Source organism: Lampetra fluviatilis, chromosome 15 (assembly GCF_964198595.1).
Source record: "Lampetra fluviatilis chromosome 15, kcLamFluv1.1, whole genome shotgun sequence".
NCBI classification, from domain to species: domain Eukaryota; kingdom Metazoa; phylum Chordata; class Hyperoartia; order Petromyzontiformes; family Petromyzontidae; genus Lampetra; species Lampetra fluviatilis.
The window spans coordinates 11,869,938-11,883,250 of NC_136289.1; the positions used below are offsets into that span (position 1 = coordinate 11,869,938).

General features: G+C 41.2%; 1 protein-coding gene across 3 annotated transcripts in view; it reads right to left on the bottom strand.

Moving 5' to 3' along the window:
* LOC144936229 (protein diaphanous homolog 2-like) overlaps positions 1-13,313 on the bottom strand; it is a 111,960-nt gene that overhangs the window by 11,189 nt on the left and 87,458 nt on the right. For all 3 annotated transcript variants that reach the window (XM_078863232.1, XM_078863231.1, XM_078863230.1), the window contains one exon: positions 13,079-13,168. In XM_078863232.1, the coding sequence (XP_078719358.1) occupies positions 13,079-13,168 (90 nt within the window). The remainder of the gene's footprint in view (positions 1-13,078; positions 13,169-13,313) is intronic.

Genomic DNA, 13,313 nt, shown 5'->3' on the forward strand with positions numbered 1-13,313 from the left:
GAACAGGTATTTATTTTGGTTATTTTCTATACATATATATATAAAATTGACTGAACGGGTGACAAGGTTTGTTATAAGTTCCATGCAGAACAGCTTCTCTTGGCCAATGCCCGTGTAACATAGTCCTGATGTTCTGTACCGTGCACAAGCAGTGTGCATTTAATTACACTAAATGCACAATGGAACTTTACTGATGGTGAAAATGTGATTACCTCGCTATAATTTACATTGGCAGAGTTCATTCTTTTATTTATCACAAAATGACAAATCTTACCACATGTCATCGTGCGTACACGATTGCTATATATTTTGTTTCGATGCCTGTTATGTGTTTTGCATGTACTGTTTAAAGAAAAAAAATCTCAAGTAATTTTATAAAGACGAAGCATAGAGCTGAATCTTTCAGGAATTGGATATTTGCATCATATTCATAATACGAATAATTTACATTTATAATGCACCCTGAAACAATCATTCTCAGGGCGCTATGCATGGCAAGGCAGAAAATAATGAACAACCAAGTAAAGAGGAAATGAAAATTAGGGTTTAAAATAACGAGAGAGAAAGCCATGTTAAACAGATACGTTTTTAGTCGAGATTTTAAGATGGGTAAACTACATACACTGTTCATCTATAATATATGAAGATATTTGGGTCAACGCAATGACAATACATGCTCTGCATAGCAACCAATTAAAATAAATACTGCATTAACATATGCCAGCATACATTTAATAGGCCCTGATTTCCAACAAAACTGCACGCAGAGATTAGACTGTCAGTGGGCATGAGAGGCAATTGCTATCCGTCCAGGTGGCAGCACCTGAGTGATTTGACTTTTAAATCTAACCATTACAGTGCCCACGCTAGATCCTTCGGTCAGTACTCCAATTAGCATGCCATGTGTGAGAGGGCATTTGCTCATGTAGAATTTCACAAGTGCCATTTTATTAATGTACTTCACGTATTTCGGCGGATACCGTCCGATATTATACGTGGGTTGAAAACATTAACACCGACACACACAAAAACAGAACAAAAACTGAGAAGTGCACAAAGAAGCATTGAGAACGAACCATGCTGGGAATTACACTGAGGGATAGAGCGAGGCCAACATGGACGAAAACGAACACACATTAAAGACATGCTATTGACTGTTAAGAAGAGCAAGTGGGCATCCGTCGGCACATTGCTAGAAGGAATGATTACCAATGGACGCGACTGGTGACAGAATGGCAGCCAAAGGAGGAAAGATGGTTGAGATGACCTCCAAGGAGATGGGAGTGATGAGATTAGCTCATGTGCAGGAGTGAGATGGATTTTGCCATCGGCAAGACAGTGAGAGATTCTGATGGGGCAGACAGGCTTTTATCCAGAAGTGTATTAATTATGGTTGTTTTAACATTTTTTTTACTCGACATAAGATTAAATGCAACCAAACAATTGCCCAATTGATTATCATCTGCCATTCGTTTGAAAGACTGTTTTAATTTACAACTAATTTCAAGTCTTTTCACAAATCTGATTGATTGTATGTGATACATGGTAGAAAATCCTTATCGAGATTCAGCTTGTTCACATTCTAATTTGGCCTCTTCAATATTCAGTTCCCCAATGATCTTCGCGAACAATCTATATACTGTCTATGTGACAACAGGCTAATGAGACTGCGACTATTCAAACAAGTGATGTCTCCATTGCAAAACAGCGGAATTATTGAGGCATCAATCCACAATTCAGGCATTTATTTTATGCGTAAACATATATGCAACAGGTTTGCTCAGTTTATTACAACATCTGGTTCCTCTTCTGGAATGATGTACACAGCTATGCCCCTAATTCCAGGAGCTGTTTGTGCTCTCATACTACGAAGGGCAGCAGTTATTTCTTCAAGTGGGACATCTGAACCATCCCCGCTTCTTCCTCCAATAATGGATTAATTTACGGGGGTATATGATTATTATTATTGATTTTACAAGGGATCTGAATAAAAGTCCCTTGTTTCATGATATTGTCTCTCCCATGCAATAGGGTTGTATTTGGCTCACAGTTACAGTGATATTTTTAAATCATCAACTTTAATTGTGCTGCTTGCCAATGTTCATTTTGACCTCTTCAATACGTTTTTTTGCTGTTTCCAAGCATCGTTTGAGGACTCTAATGCAATTCGTTTTCCACATATTTCCTATGAACGTTAAACTTACGGATTATTGTGACCAAATGCATTAATGTAAATAAAGGTCACATTATTATCAGAATTTACTTTTTGTAAATCATCACCATTTTTGTATTTTATCTCTCGTAATCAACGTACAGAAAAAAACTTTAAATGCAAATTCAGGAAAATATAATTATCTGAAGTTTGAGTGTATACGTGGGATAACCACACACGTACGTGGGTTGTAAAAAGTACTCCGTATGAAGTTAAAATCAATTTTCTTCCGCCCAACCCACTCCCCCCCCCCCAAAAAAAAATGGTGTCAGGCGTTCACTGAATTGTCGATGAGGTTTGCCATCAACGCATGGCGAGGACTCACAAAGGGCTTCCTGGCAGGGCGGCTCAGGAATGGAAATTCTCTAGCTTTGCATATCAATACGAGTTGGAACCGCCGCAGAGCCGAGACCTTTTACCAGTTGGGACGTGAGATTCATCACAAATGCTCCCTATCGCCTGCCCTTTAAATACCATCTCATGCCGAACCCGTTCCATCCCCCAAAACCCCTCACACCAACGCCCACACCCAAGAGGCCCCTCCTCCTCCTCCCTGCCTTGCAAAGAACCTCCATCCTGCCCCTTACCAACACATTCACAAAATATAACGCGGTGCCACTTGAGCACCCTGCAACTCCTTCTCCCAGTTAGCAGCAGCCATTCCTCTCTCCAGCCTGCTAAAATGTGCACGAGCCACGCTGCGCATACCAATAAATTCATCTTTGTAACGCAACCCACAGCAATTCATAGCAGCAACAACAACAGCAAGAGCAAATAATGAAGAGTCCTGCAGGCTTAATTACAGAGCAGACAGAGCATTCATCAAAGCCTGTGCTTGCACCACCTTAACTGTTTCCAATTGGTGAAACTGTTGACCTTTTACCATCCATTATTAAACTAACAGTGCAAACGCCACACAAGCCAAGACGAGCGATAACTGTCGCATGGCTGCCACCCTCTTGGCTGGTCGCAGTGGGAGGTGTTTAGAAGCATCTTTGTTCTCCAGATGTATCTGCAACCAATGGTGTGACTTGCAAGCGACAGCATGCTATGGCAGCTTACATCATCTCATTACCTTTCATTGTATTTACTTTTAAATGCACAACAGAGAAGAATAATATGCTGTACCTTTGCAACACATCCAAGCAATTGTATGCGTTCATTGCAAATTAATTCCAAAAATATATCTTGGGTCAGATTGGAAGTCAAAATGCTTGATCCATTTCTGCATTGTGTGAAAGGCTGTTAATTGGACAGTGGTTTGAAGGATGAAGCCGTGACGATTAAAAATGTTTCAGTGAAAACAATGTTTCGGTATTGTAGAATACAATTAATCGTAAAAAGAGGTCAACATTTACAAATTAATGGACTTGGGTTAATCTAAAAAGTATGAGCAGCTCAACACCGAAGTAATGAACCCTCGTGTGCCTTAACAACCCGCACACACACACACCACACTTATATTAATGAATTGCAGTAGAAGCATTCAAGTAGGTCAAGCAGGCTGATAAAAACAAATTAGAAAGATTTTTTTTCTTTTACAATACTATGGACAAGGGTGTATGGCACTTACTGTGCCGGCATGCATGTTAATGGGATTTTCATTTGGTAAGGTGCCAGTCAAGACTCGTGATGTATTGTGCACCAACAGCTCACAGGACGCAACACGGGGCAAGCAAGCGACTAGCCATTCTACGTGCGGGCAACACATTGTAGTACCACGTGCGATTTCTTATTCATGCATTGTATACATTTATGTATGTCCAGACATGTATGATGCATCGGATTTTGGTGGTCCCAGAATCTAAAATTGACTCCCAAATCGCGTGAAAATTTTTTACAGCACAAGGGCCTTCAGATCACAGAATCTAAGCACTTCACGTGCACTTCCCAAGAGTGTGTTTCTTTTTCTTTTAACCCCCCTCCTCCATGGCTACACACGCAGTGCACGGTGTGCTGGCTTCTCAGAGGCGGTGAGCGCGGAGATGGCCGATTTTGTTTACTTTAAAACACAAAATGTCTACGGTGCTCCCTGCCGGCAGTGCCTGTTTGGCTGCTGCGAGCGCGTTTCGGTCGTGCCGATCGGCAGGCCGAAGAGTAAATCCCCCAAACGAGCATCGGTCTCCTTAAACTTATACGCTAGTTTACAACTGGCTTCATTACCAGGCCCCTCATTGTTTATCTGTCCTCCTGCACGCCTGGGCAAGGCGCACGCACGGCCAGTGTGTACGTACGCCTGCACACGGCACGGGCACACTGACACGCCGGGGTGTGTGTGGTGTACGTGTGTGCGTGCGACCGCAAATTTGTCTGATGAGCATGTCCACTTTTTCCCCCGTTTGCATATAAAACGGCCTGCACATTTAGTCCCTACATAGGCTCGGTGGGCAGAACATAATGTAATTTATCAATGTAGCACATAGGTAAATAAACAAATAAAGTATACAAAAAAAATCTGCTTTCCACTCTCATTTTCAATGCTGCCACTTGCCTTTTGGAGTGATACACTTTAAATGGGCCTTTGCTTTGCTGTCAGTCATGCAGATAGAGTCAGAAAGCGGCCCAGTGGAGTTAATAGCTTTTTGCAGCCCATCTCTCGCCATCCACTAACCAAGCTTCTTCACCCGAGAGAGCTGTCAAGGAGATGCTTGTGAAACCACCCTTAGCAAATCCTCTCCGGGGGGAATCCATTATTAAATAACTAGGGAGAGTAATTATGCTGCTACGCTTAATAAATAATTTTCGATACGCAACAAAAAAAACCCACTTTTTTTTGTCTCGTCATTTTTTCTCCCCCTTCTCGTTTTATACAATGGAGCCAGAAAAAAATGCATTAAAAAGGGTTTGTGGTTGGTAATATATCAAACTGTGGTGCTCGATGCCAAGGGTTGGGGGTATCAGCCTTAGGATGGAGAATGAGTTTTTGTCCGCCTGTCATAAGAACAAAAAAAACAATGACAATCAACAGCGTCTCAACATTGACGAGCGAAAATTTGAGCACAGCATAAGCTGTGATATTGGCCTCCGGCCACATCACCTGGAATGCGCCCGATGTCAGGTCTTCAAAGCTAAGCCGGTTTGAATCTGGATATGGCACTTGGAGACAGTGGTTATAGGCTGCCATGCAGCTATGTCAGAGGCAGCAGAGAGTAGTTTAGGAAAATCCATCTTTAAACTGTACTTCTATGTTGTCGAGGATATGTTCGCCGCATTCACGATGACCGAACAGCCTTCACGACCCACGTACAGCACTGGGAGGGCCCTTATCCAGCAGTTAATTGAAAAATAAAGAAAGGGCTGTATATGGACGCATATGCATGGTCACGAACGGATCAGAAAGTATCCTTGTTACCACACGAAAGAGTCTCATCTTTTAAGTTAGTCTGAGTTCAGTTCGAATCGTCACCGTAAGACTGCCCTCATGTTCATTTCTGAAAGCCACTTACAGAAGACCAAATGAAAATTCAATGGAAACTAAGGCATGCTGTGCCAATATCATCCTAATAAATTTTTATATACATGTAAAAAAAATCAGGTTTCCTTGACCTTTAAAACATTCTCCATTTCTTTTTAGTCAAGGATGATGAAGGCTATTGTTCACATATTGGATTTTTCTCTTGCTTATTATTTGCTTTAAAAATATATACATCTCTCACAAAACACTCAAAGTGATCAGGTAACCCATTTATGGAGCTCACCGCGAGTTGCAATGACTTTTTACTCCAGTGCGTGGAATTCTCGTTGGTGAAACAATTCACCCAGGTCAGCAATGGACTGCGCCAAAGGACAAAATGGGAAATGCGAGCAGATGGGGCGAAGATTACAGAGGCGAGATGCTGACCCTGAATGATTGACTGGAAAACCACTCCTATGGCATACACTGCAATGCCGCTACAAACAGCTACACTTTTTCACACATTGAAATGCAATCAATATGGAACTTGCCATAGATTCTCATTTATTAAAACCAAATCGTCCGTATTTCTTGTTCTCTCTCTATTCAGTGTTACTTTGTATTCCCATGCAGCCTATTCCATGAGCGTTACATCGAGATACGCAGTCATGCTTAAATGCTTATGTGTCTTCATTATTCGAGACAAAAATACGTACAAATATGAAAACTGTTGTGCCAAAAAACTACTGTGTAAAAGGCATTCATGATACATTTTGATTTGATTCATAGCAACAAAAATACATGCCTGCGGTTTGATTCCTAACATAAGTTGCAGGGTTCATGAAGATAATGCCAGGACGATGATTCGGAACAGCCTGATGGGCTGCTCTTCCCCACATGCGTATAAAATGTCATAGCATTTTTTTTTTAATCAGCCGACACGGTGAGCGTAAGAAATTACAATTGCAGATTTAAACAGATTTGCCAAGTAAAGCAGGATTATCATCGGCTTAATGTGTCCTCAATGCTCTTTGCAGCAGCAGTTTCAGATTCAGATTGATTTTTTCCCCCGAAGCCTTGATCATTTCATAAACATAAGTCTTTATCCAAAATGGAACGTGCTGGTAAAAATTGAACACAACGTCAATGTTGTTTTGTAAAACAATACCATGTACGTATAAGTATTCCGAGCGTGTAAATTAGAGTGCTCCGAATATCAAATTACCCTGCACTGCCCACGTATTTGCTTGGGCAGTGGTGGGGGGGGGGGTCAACAGACGCGCGAACTTGGCTCAATGCTGTGGGTTGCATATGACGTCATCACTCAGATATGTATGACGATTCACCCGTGCACCAGTCAGCAAAGTTGTTTTTAATCTCCAATATTTTATGATAGTAGAGTAAAAAAAATAAATGGGCCCAGAGGCGACCTGATGAACCCTAACAATGCTGACCATGTTTGAAAAGATGGCTTTTAAATCATAATCATCACCACCACCACCATCCTAAAGAGACTTACAATGCCAAGATCCGTATAGCTTCAGCGCATGAGCTAATCTCCTCGCTCGATCTCCGTGGTGGTCATTCTCTTGGGGTTTTCCTCCTTAGGCTGCCGTTCCATCACCAGTCTCTTCCACTGCCCATCATCCTTTCTAGCGAGGTATCCTACTCAAGCCCACTTACTTTTCTTGGCAGTCAAAATGATGCCTCCGAATCGCAATTTGTTCTCTTATTCGTTTATTTCTTTCTCAGTCTAATTGCCAGTATGCATATCTTCATGCCCCTTTGTGCACTGTTCAAGTTTTGTTCTAATTTTTTTCATCAGTTTCCATGTTTCTAATCAATGTCAAGTATGTTGATTTTCATTATAATACTAAATTTCCCTAAAGCACTCCAATCTGTTCTCTCTTGCCTCTCTTTAATGATTTTGATCTCTGTTCGCCTTAAATAACTGCCCTAGATATACGTAGTGTGTTCTGTTTTCTCATTATGTCCTTCCAATATTTATTTTATTTAGTTCAATAAATAAGGCGTACAGACTTTTGCTTTGCTCATATTAATCTTCGGCCAAACTTGTAAGCCTTCTCTTTGAAGTTCTTCAATCATTTCCTGTTGTTAATGTCCACTGGTCATTATAATGACTATGTCATCAGCAAACAAGAGCTTGTAAATACTTTCTATAATTGTACGTCTTTTTTTCTCTCATGCTCTGATCTCGGTACATTTTTCCTATGATGACATATGAAAGTTACACATTTCTCATGAGTGGTATTTTTTGCATATTTCAGAAACTGGCTAATTTCTGCAAACATTTGCTCGACTTCGAGATATGCATTGCCTGTTGATGGAAGCTCATACAATAGGCCACAGTCCCAAGCAGCTCTAGCTCCACCGACCATGGCACAGGCTCGATAGGCAAAGCCAAGCGGGGTTGAGAATGACTGGGTACAAACAGGAAGAATTCTGGCTTTTAACTATTTCTACGTACAACACACGGACGGATATACAGATATAAACTGGGACAAAATTGGACTTGGGGTGGGAAAACAAGCGAGAACTACAGGGATTTATACAGTTGTACCCTTTGCTATGATAAGAGGAAGAGTTGACAGTAATTATGGAAGAGTGGGATGATTCTTAGTCCATTCCACAAATCAAACATCGAATTGTACGATTCAAGAGCACTTCAGAGTTGCGCCGGCGAGCATTAAGGCTCTCGAAAGACGACAAAGGTTTTAAAATGTGGAGTCATAATCTCATCAGATTTCAAATAACTCTTACAAGCAATGGTGCATGCAGGCCAGTAAAAAGCAATGCCTGTGCAAACAAAAATAATGAGCGTATTTATATTCTTTGGTTCTTTCGGTAAAGTCACGTAGATGTAAAATAATTTTTAAAAAATCATAAAAGAACAAAAACTCACGACGTTTCGATTGCAACACAAGCGGTCGTCATCAGGCGGAGAGAAAAAAATGAGCGTATTTGTTCATTATTCTATTCGTCATACGCCTATCCTTAACTGTGATATGATTACATCTTACAAAAATCATCATCTTCATTGCCTAGCTCAATCCACCGCTCGATGAATGCCTCTCCAAGCCGTTACCATCTTGGACGGTCCTGAAATTTAACAATCTGCCCAGCACCTACACACGAGGGCATTTCAATGCTCCATATCCTCGGTATCCGGATCTCTCTATCGATGTCTCCCGCTCAAGGCCACTAACGTTTCTTATTACTGATCATGCCATTGACCTGCACATGTTTCTCTAATCCATGTTCCTCCTTCCGTCTCTCAATGTAATTCCAAGCATCCATCTCTCCCTGTAAAAATTTGATACCAGAATTTAATTATACTGTAAAATATAACCAATTCAATTAGTCATCTCTAAATCTAACTATCCATAGCTATTAAAAATCCATCCATATCGATCCACAACTAAACATTCTCTCTCCATCGTTTCTCCCATGACTCTAATATTTTAATATTCCTCTTGCGTCTCTGTATGGATGACAGCTGGTGGGAAAAGTCGAAGGCGCATTCCGTCAGATATGACAGTGAATGCCTTTCACAAAATACACAGCAACCCAACACCAAGCGAAGGAGGGGGGGGGAGGCCCAAAGGGGTGATTCCAGAGCTGCCAAATAAAACAAATGCAAGTTTTTTTAATGCACTGGAAATTATCACCATTTTTTTTTTACACATTTGAACCATTGTTTTGAACATTTCTACGATTAGCACGAAATATGTAATCTACTTTTGTTTAAACTCAACAAATATTCAGGGTGTATTGCAAAAACCTTTAATTGAGCCGACCGGGCTTTTAGCGTTTTTTTCTTCAGTACAGACTGTTTGTTAAAAGTTAGCAAAATAATCAATTGCGTTGTTCCGTACAAACATTATGGATTTCCCAGCTTGCACAATATTGTGATCCCATTACACCCAATGTGTCATATAGGAGGAAGAGCCTCCTTTCCAGCTTGTGACTCTGCCTTGCTCATAGTTTCTCAACCGAGACAGTGCATATTGCAGTCTCTGACATAATTAGAGTGATTTATCTACAGTGTGCGACAAGATCTCAGGCAGCTCTTTAATGTGTCCTTGGTGTAAAAGACCACAGCTAATTGTATAACTAGATTGCACTGAATACACATCAACCAAAATATCAACCCTACTATTATTCTCTGCTTAGGTTTTTTTTATCTACGAAAACGAGTGTGTGGGTTGGTTACTGTTGTGTGGCTGGATGAAACATCATAAGCGCAGGCTGCTTTTGAAATATTTCTGATGTGTGGAGGAACGGGCGTACATGCACATTTGTGATGATGAAAATATATATATGGATGTACTTAGAAGCAGCTGTCTCTCACGCAAAAAATGCACTCAAGAATGTGGCGTGGGCGACTACAAGAACCAATGCACAAAAGTGACTCTTTTCTCCAGACGCCGTCGCCTCTCAACCCCACAATCATAACTGTCACTTTCAGCCCTTTGTCAATCCACTGCTGGATGAGGGCCTCCCCGTGCTGTGTGGGCAATGGAGGTTGTTTTGAGCGTGCTTCACCAGATTTCTCAGTACGGGTTGGTGAAGGATTGGAGGGTGGCCCAGGTCTGGTTCAAATATCACTCACTACTGATGTTAACCATGGACCCAGGGCTCCAGGTTTATAGTGGAGTGTGCTAGCCACGATACTGCCGCTTCATCCCAGTGAATGTACATATGAGAGCCTATATAAAAATTGCATATTACATACATGCCCGCCAGTTGATGGAATGGAATAATCAGCACAAAACATTTCTAAAAATGTACGAACGAAAATAAATATCAGTTTAAATTAACACTGCTCCGAATGATAATTATAAATCAGCTACTATATACGCCGATAGTAATGGGCGTTCTGCTAATTTATAACAAATCGTTTTCTGACGGCAGCAGAAGAACTCATGGGCATTATATGAAATGATATTGTACACACCGCGCATCTTCATCTTGTTTATCCTTTCCAACTTCTAAGGAAATCCAATATAGAGTGAAATCCGGTTTTATATTACTGATGGCTGCTCACCGCTGACTGTGCAGCAACTGCCAATCAAATAGGGCTCAAAGTTTTAAAACCTAATTTCCAAAGTATTGATTGATAACACCTCGACCACTCCTCCAGCACTCCTTCGTCCATGCTCCATATGAATCTTTTTTTAATACAGAGAAACAACTGTAGACTTCAAGGAGGGATAATGGTAACTTTTAAAGTGCAATGGATATGTTACACTCCTCTTGATAGCAGATTGTGTGATAAATGCTGTAGGTAATGTTCACATTTTGTAAATCTCTAATTATTTACAAACATGCAAATAATTAGATAATGGGAGATAGACAGGGAAATGAAATAGGGGGGAAAAAGACAATATGCTTGGTATTAGAGCACAGTGAGCGATTATGGGTATGGGCACCCCGGTGGTGAGATGTTAACTCCCTCCCCTGGTATACAGGAGGTTGTGGGTTGGAATCTCGACCCTGTGGTCACGTGGATTTTTCTCCGGATCCTCTGGTTTTTCCCTCCACATTCAGAAACATGCGTTTTAAAGTATTTGGCTGCTATAACATTTCCACGTGATTTGTTGAACTATCATTTGTGCGTCAGGCTGCTTCTGAAAGAGAGATATATAGCTAAGTGGGTCTTACCTGGTAAAATAAAAAGTTTAGTTTTAAATAACATTATTTTCCATGCCTTCTTTCTACCATTTCATTGTGATTGCGCTATGCGGGATCATATAATGAGCTGAAGAATCCATCCATAAATTCTCTAACCCCGCTTGCTTAGAGAATGGCTCACGGAAGCGTACATTTCAGAACTCCTCGTGACCTTTGATGCAGAAACTCGGAAGGCAGCACTTCCCCCACCCCCCCTACTGGTCAAACCATTCACGGAACCGATATTAGCTAAATTAAGTTAGGCATCAAATTCAAAGCAACGTTTTCTTTTACCTAAAGCGGTAACTGGTTACCATGAAGAAACCATGACAACCCTGGTTGATTGCGGGCGCCGGAAACCCGGATTCAAACCCAAGATCTCAACGGCTGGCCAGCTCAGCGCTCCCACATCTGAGCCATCTCTTCGTGTTAAGTACACAATATTTCACTGGATATTTATAGATATGCTACAAGTCTCCATATGCAAATATGAACATTAAAAGCAACTTACATGTTTACAAAGCAACATCTGTTTGTTTTTTATTCATAAAAGACTTGCCAGAGAAAGTGGAACCATGAGGGAGGGTAGTACAGAGGGATAGGTAGGAGGATCTCATGTTATAATTAGTAAACGCTACTGCAGGGCACTATTTTGTCAATGTACGCAGCTTGAATTTAGACTATACATTAACTTTTTGATGTCTAAAACATCAAGTAAGCTTTGATATGTGAACTTATGTTGTGTGTATATGAAAGACAAAGATCCCACGTATAGCCTAAACAGACTGTTGGGGCAAGTGCTGTTAGACACCACCTATAATGGCCGGCACGGCACACAGTGGCTGGGTGGCCAGCACCACGCCCGGCCGCCTTTGTCTTCCCAGTGGCGATGTTTACACATTGCACCAGATACTCATTTGAGGCTAAGTCGACCTAGGGGATGCCCAGACCAGTTCAGATAATCATCACTGGTGTTGGCTGTGAGCAGGAATCGAACTCGAGTTTCCGGGTTCGTAACACAGTGTGCTAACCGCTGCACTACCGCTCCTCACATATACACACACACAAACAGCTTCAAATATGATGTGCACAAATAAATATACTAAATTACTAGCTATTGCAAACTTAAGTCTTCACTTCACTCACTTCTGCTTTCTAACATCCTAAGACTCGTACAACTATCCTTGCCCAAATATATACGACTTCAAAGTAATACAACATATGCTTGTAGCAGCCAGTGAATGCCAGTGACCTTATATTATGAAAGTAATTATTAGTAGCACTGCTCAAAAATGTGTGCTCACAGGTGTGCTCTGAGTATAGATAAATTAAGCTATTGAAATTACTTAAGTAGTTCTATAATGTCAACTTCCAGGGCTGCTCGCCGATACAGGGTGATGTACAGATAACTTCAAAGCTGTGAATGGAAGCTTCACCTCGGTGACACGAGGTCGATTGGAATATCATTTTATACGGGTGGGGGTTGGTAGTAATAATAATATAAAGCAGTGCTTACTCCGGCTGAGCCAGTTGTGATCGTTACCCGGACACCAAAACGGAACTGGGTTTGTCATGGTCCAAAAATGATCCTCATCGATCCAGTTTTAAATTACTATTCCCCTAGACTATCTTGAATTGTCTATATTTTTGTAAAAATAGGTGGGATGTGGTGGGGGGGAGTAACGATATGAAGGGAATGCATTTCTTTAGAAGCCACGGAGTTTTGTAAACAAGCGGTTTCAGGATACAACATTGGAAGGTGACAAAGGATGTCTTACCTGGCTGCCGAGGTGCTCGTTTTCTCTTGAAGGCAGCTCCTGACTGCAATGCCTCCATCAGACTGTCCATGACACCTGTCTCATCTCCATCTGTGTGTGTAAGCGCGCATTCATTTGTGTATGCCGCACGCATGGTTGTTTTACACGCATTCACAAACCATTTTTGCTTTTGAGGGTACATTAAATTACATTGTGGCTGACAGTCTTAATTCATATTAACGTCACAGAGCAATCT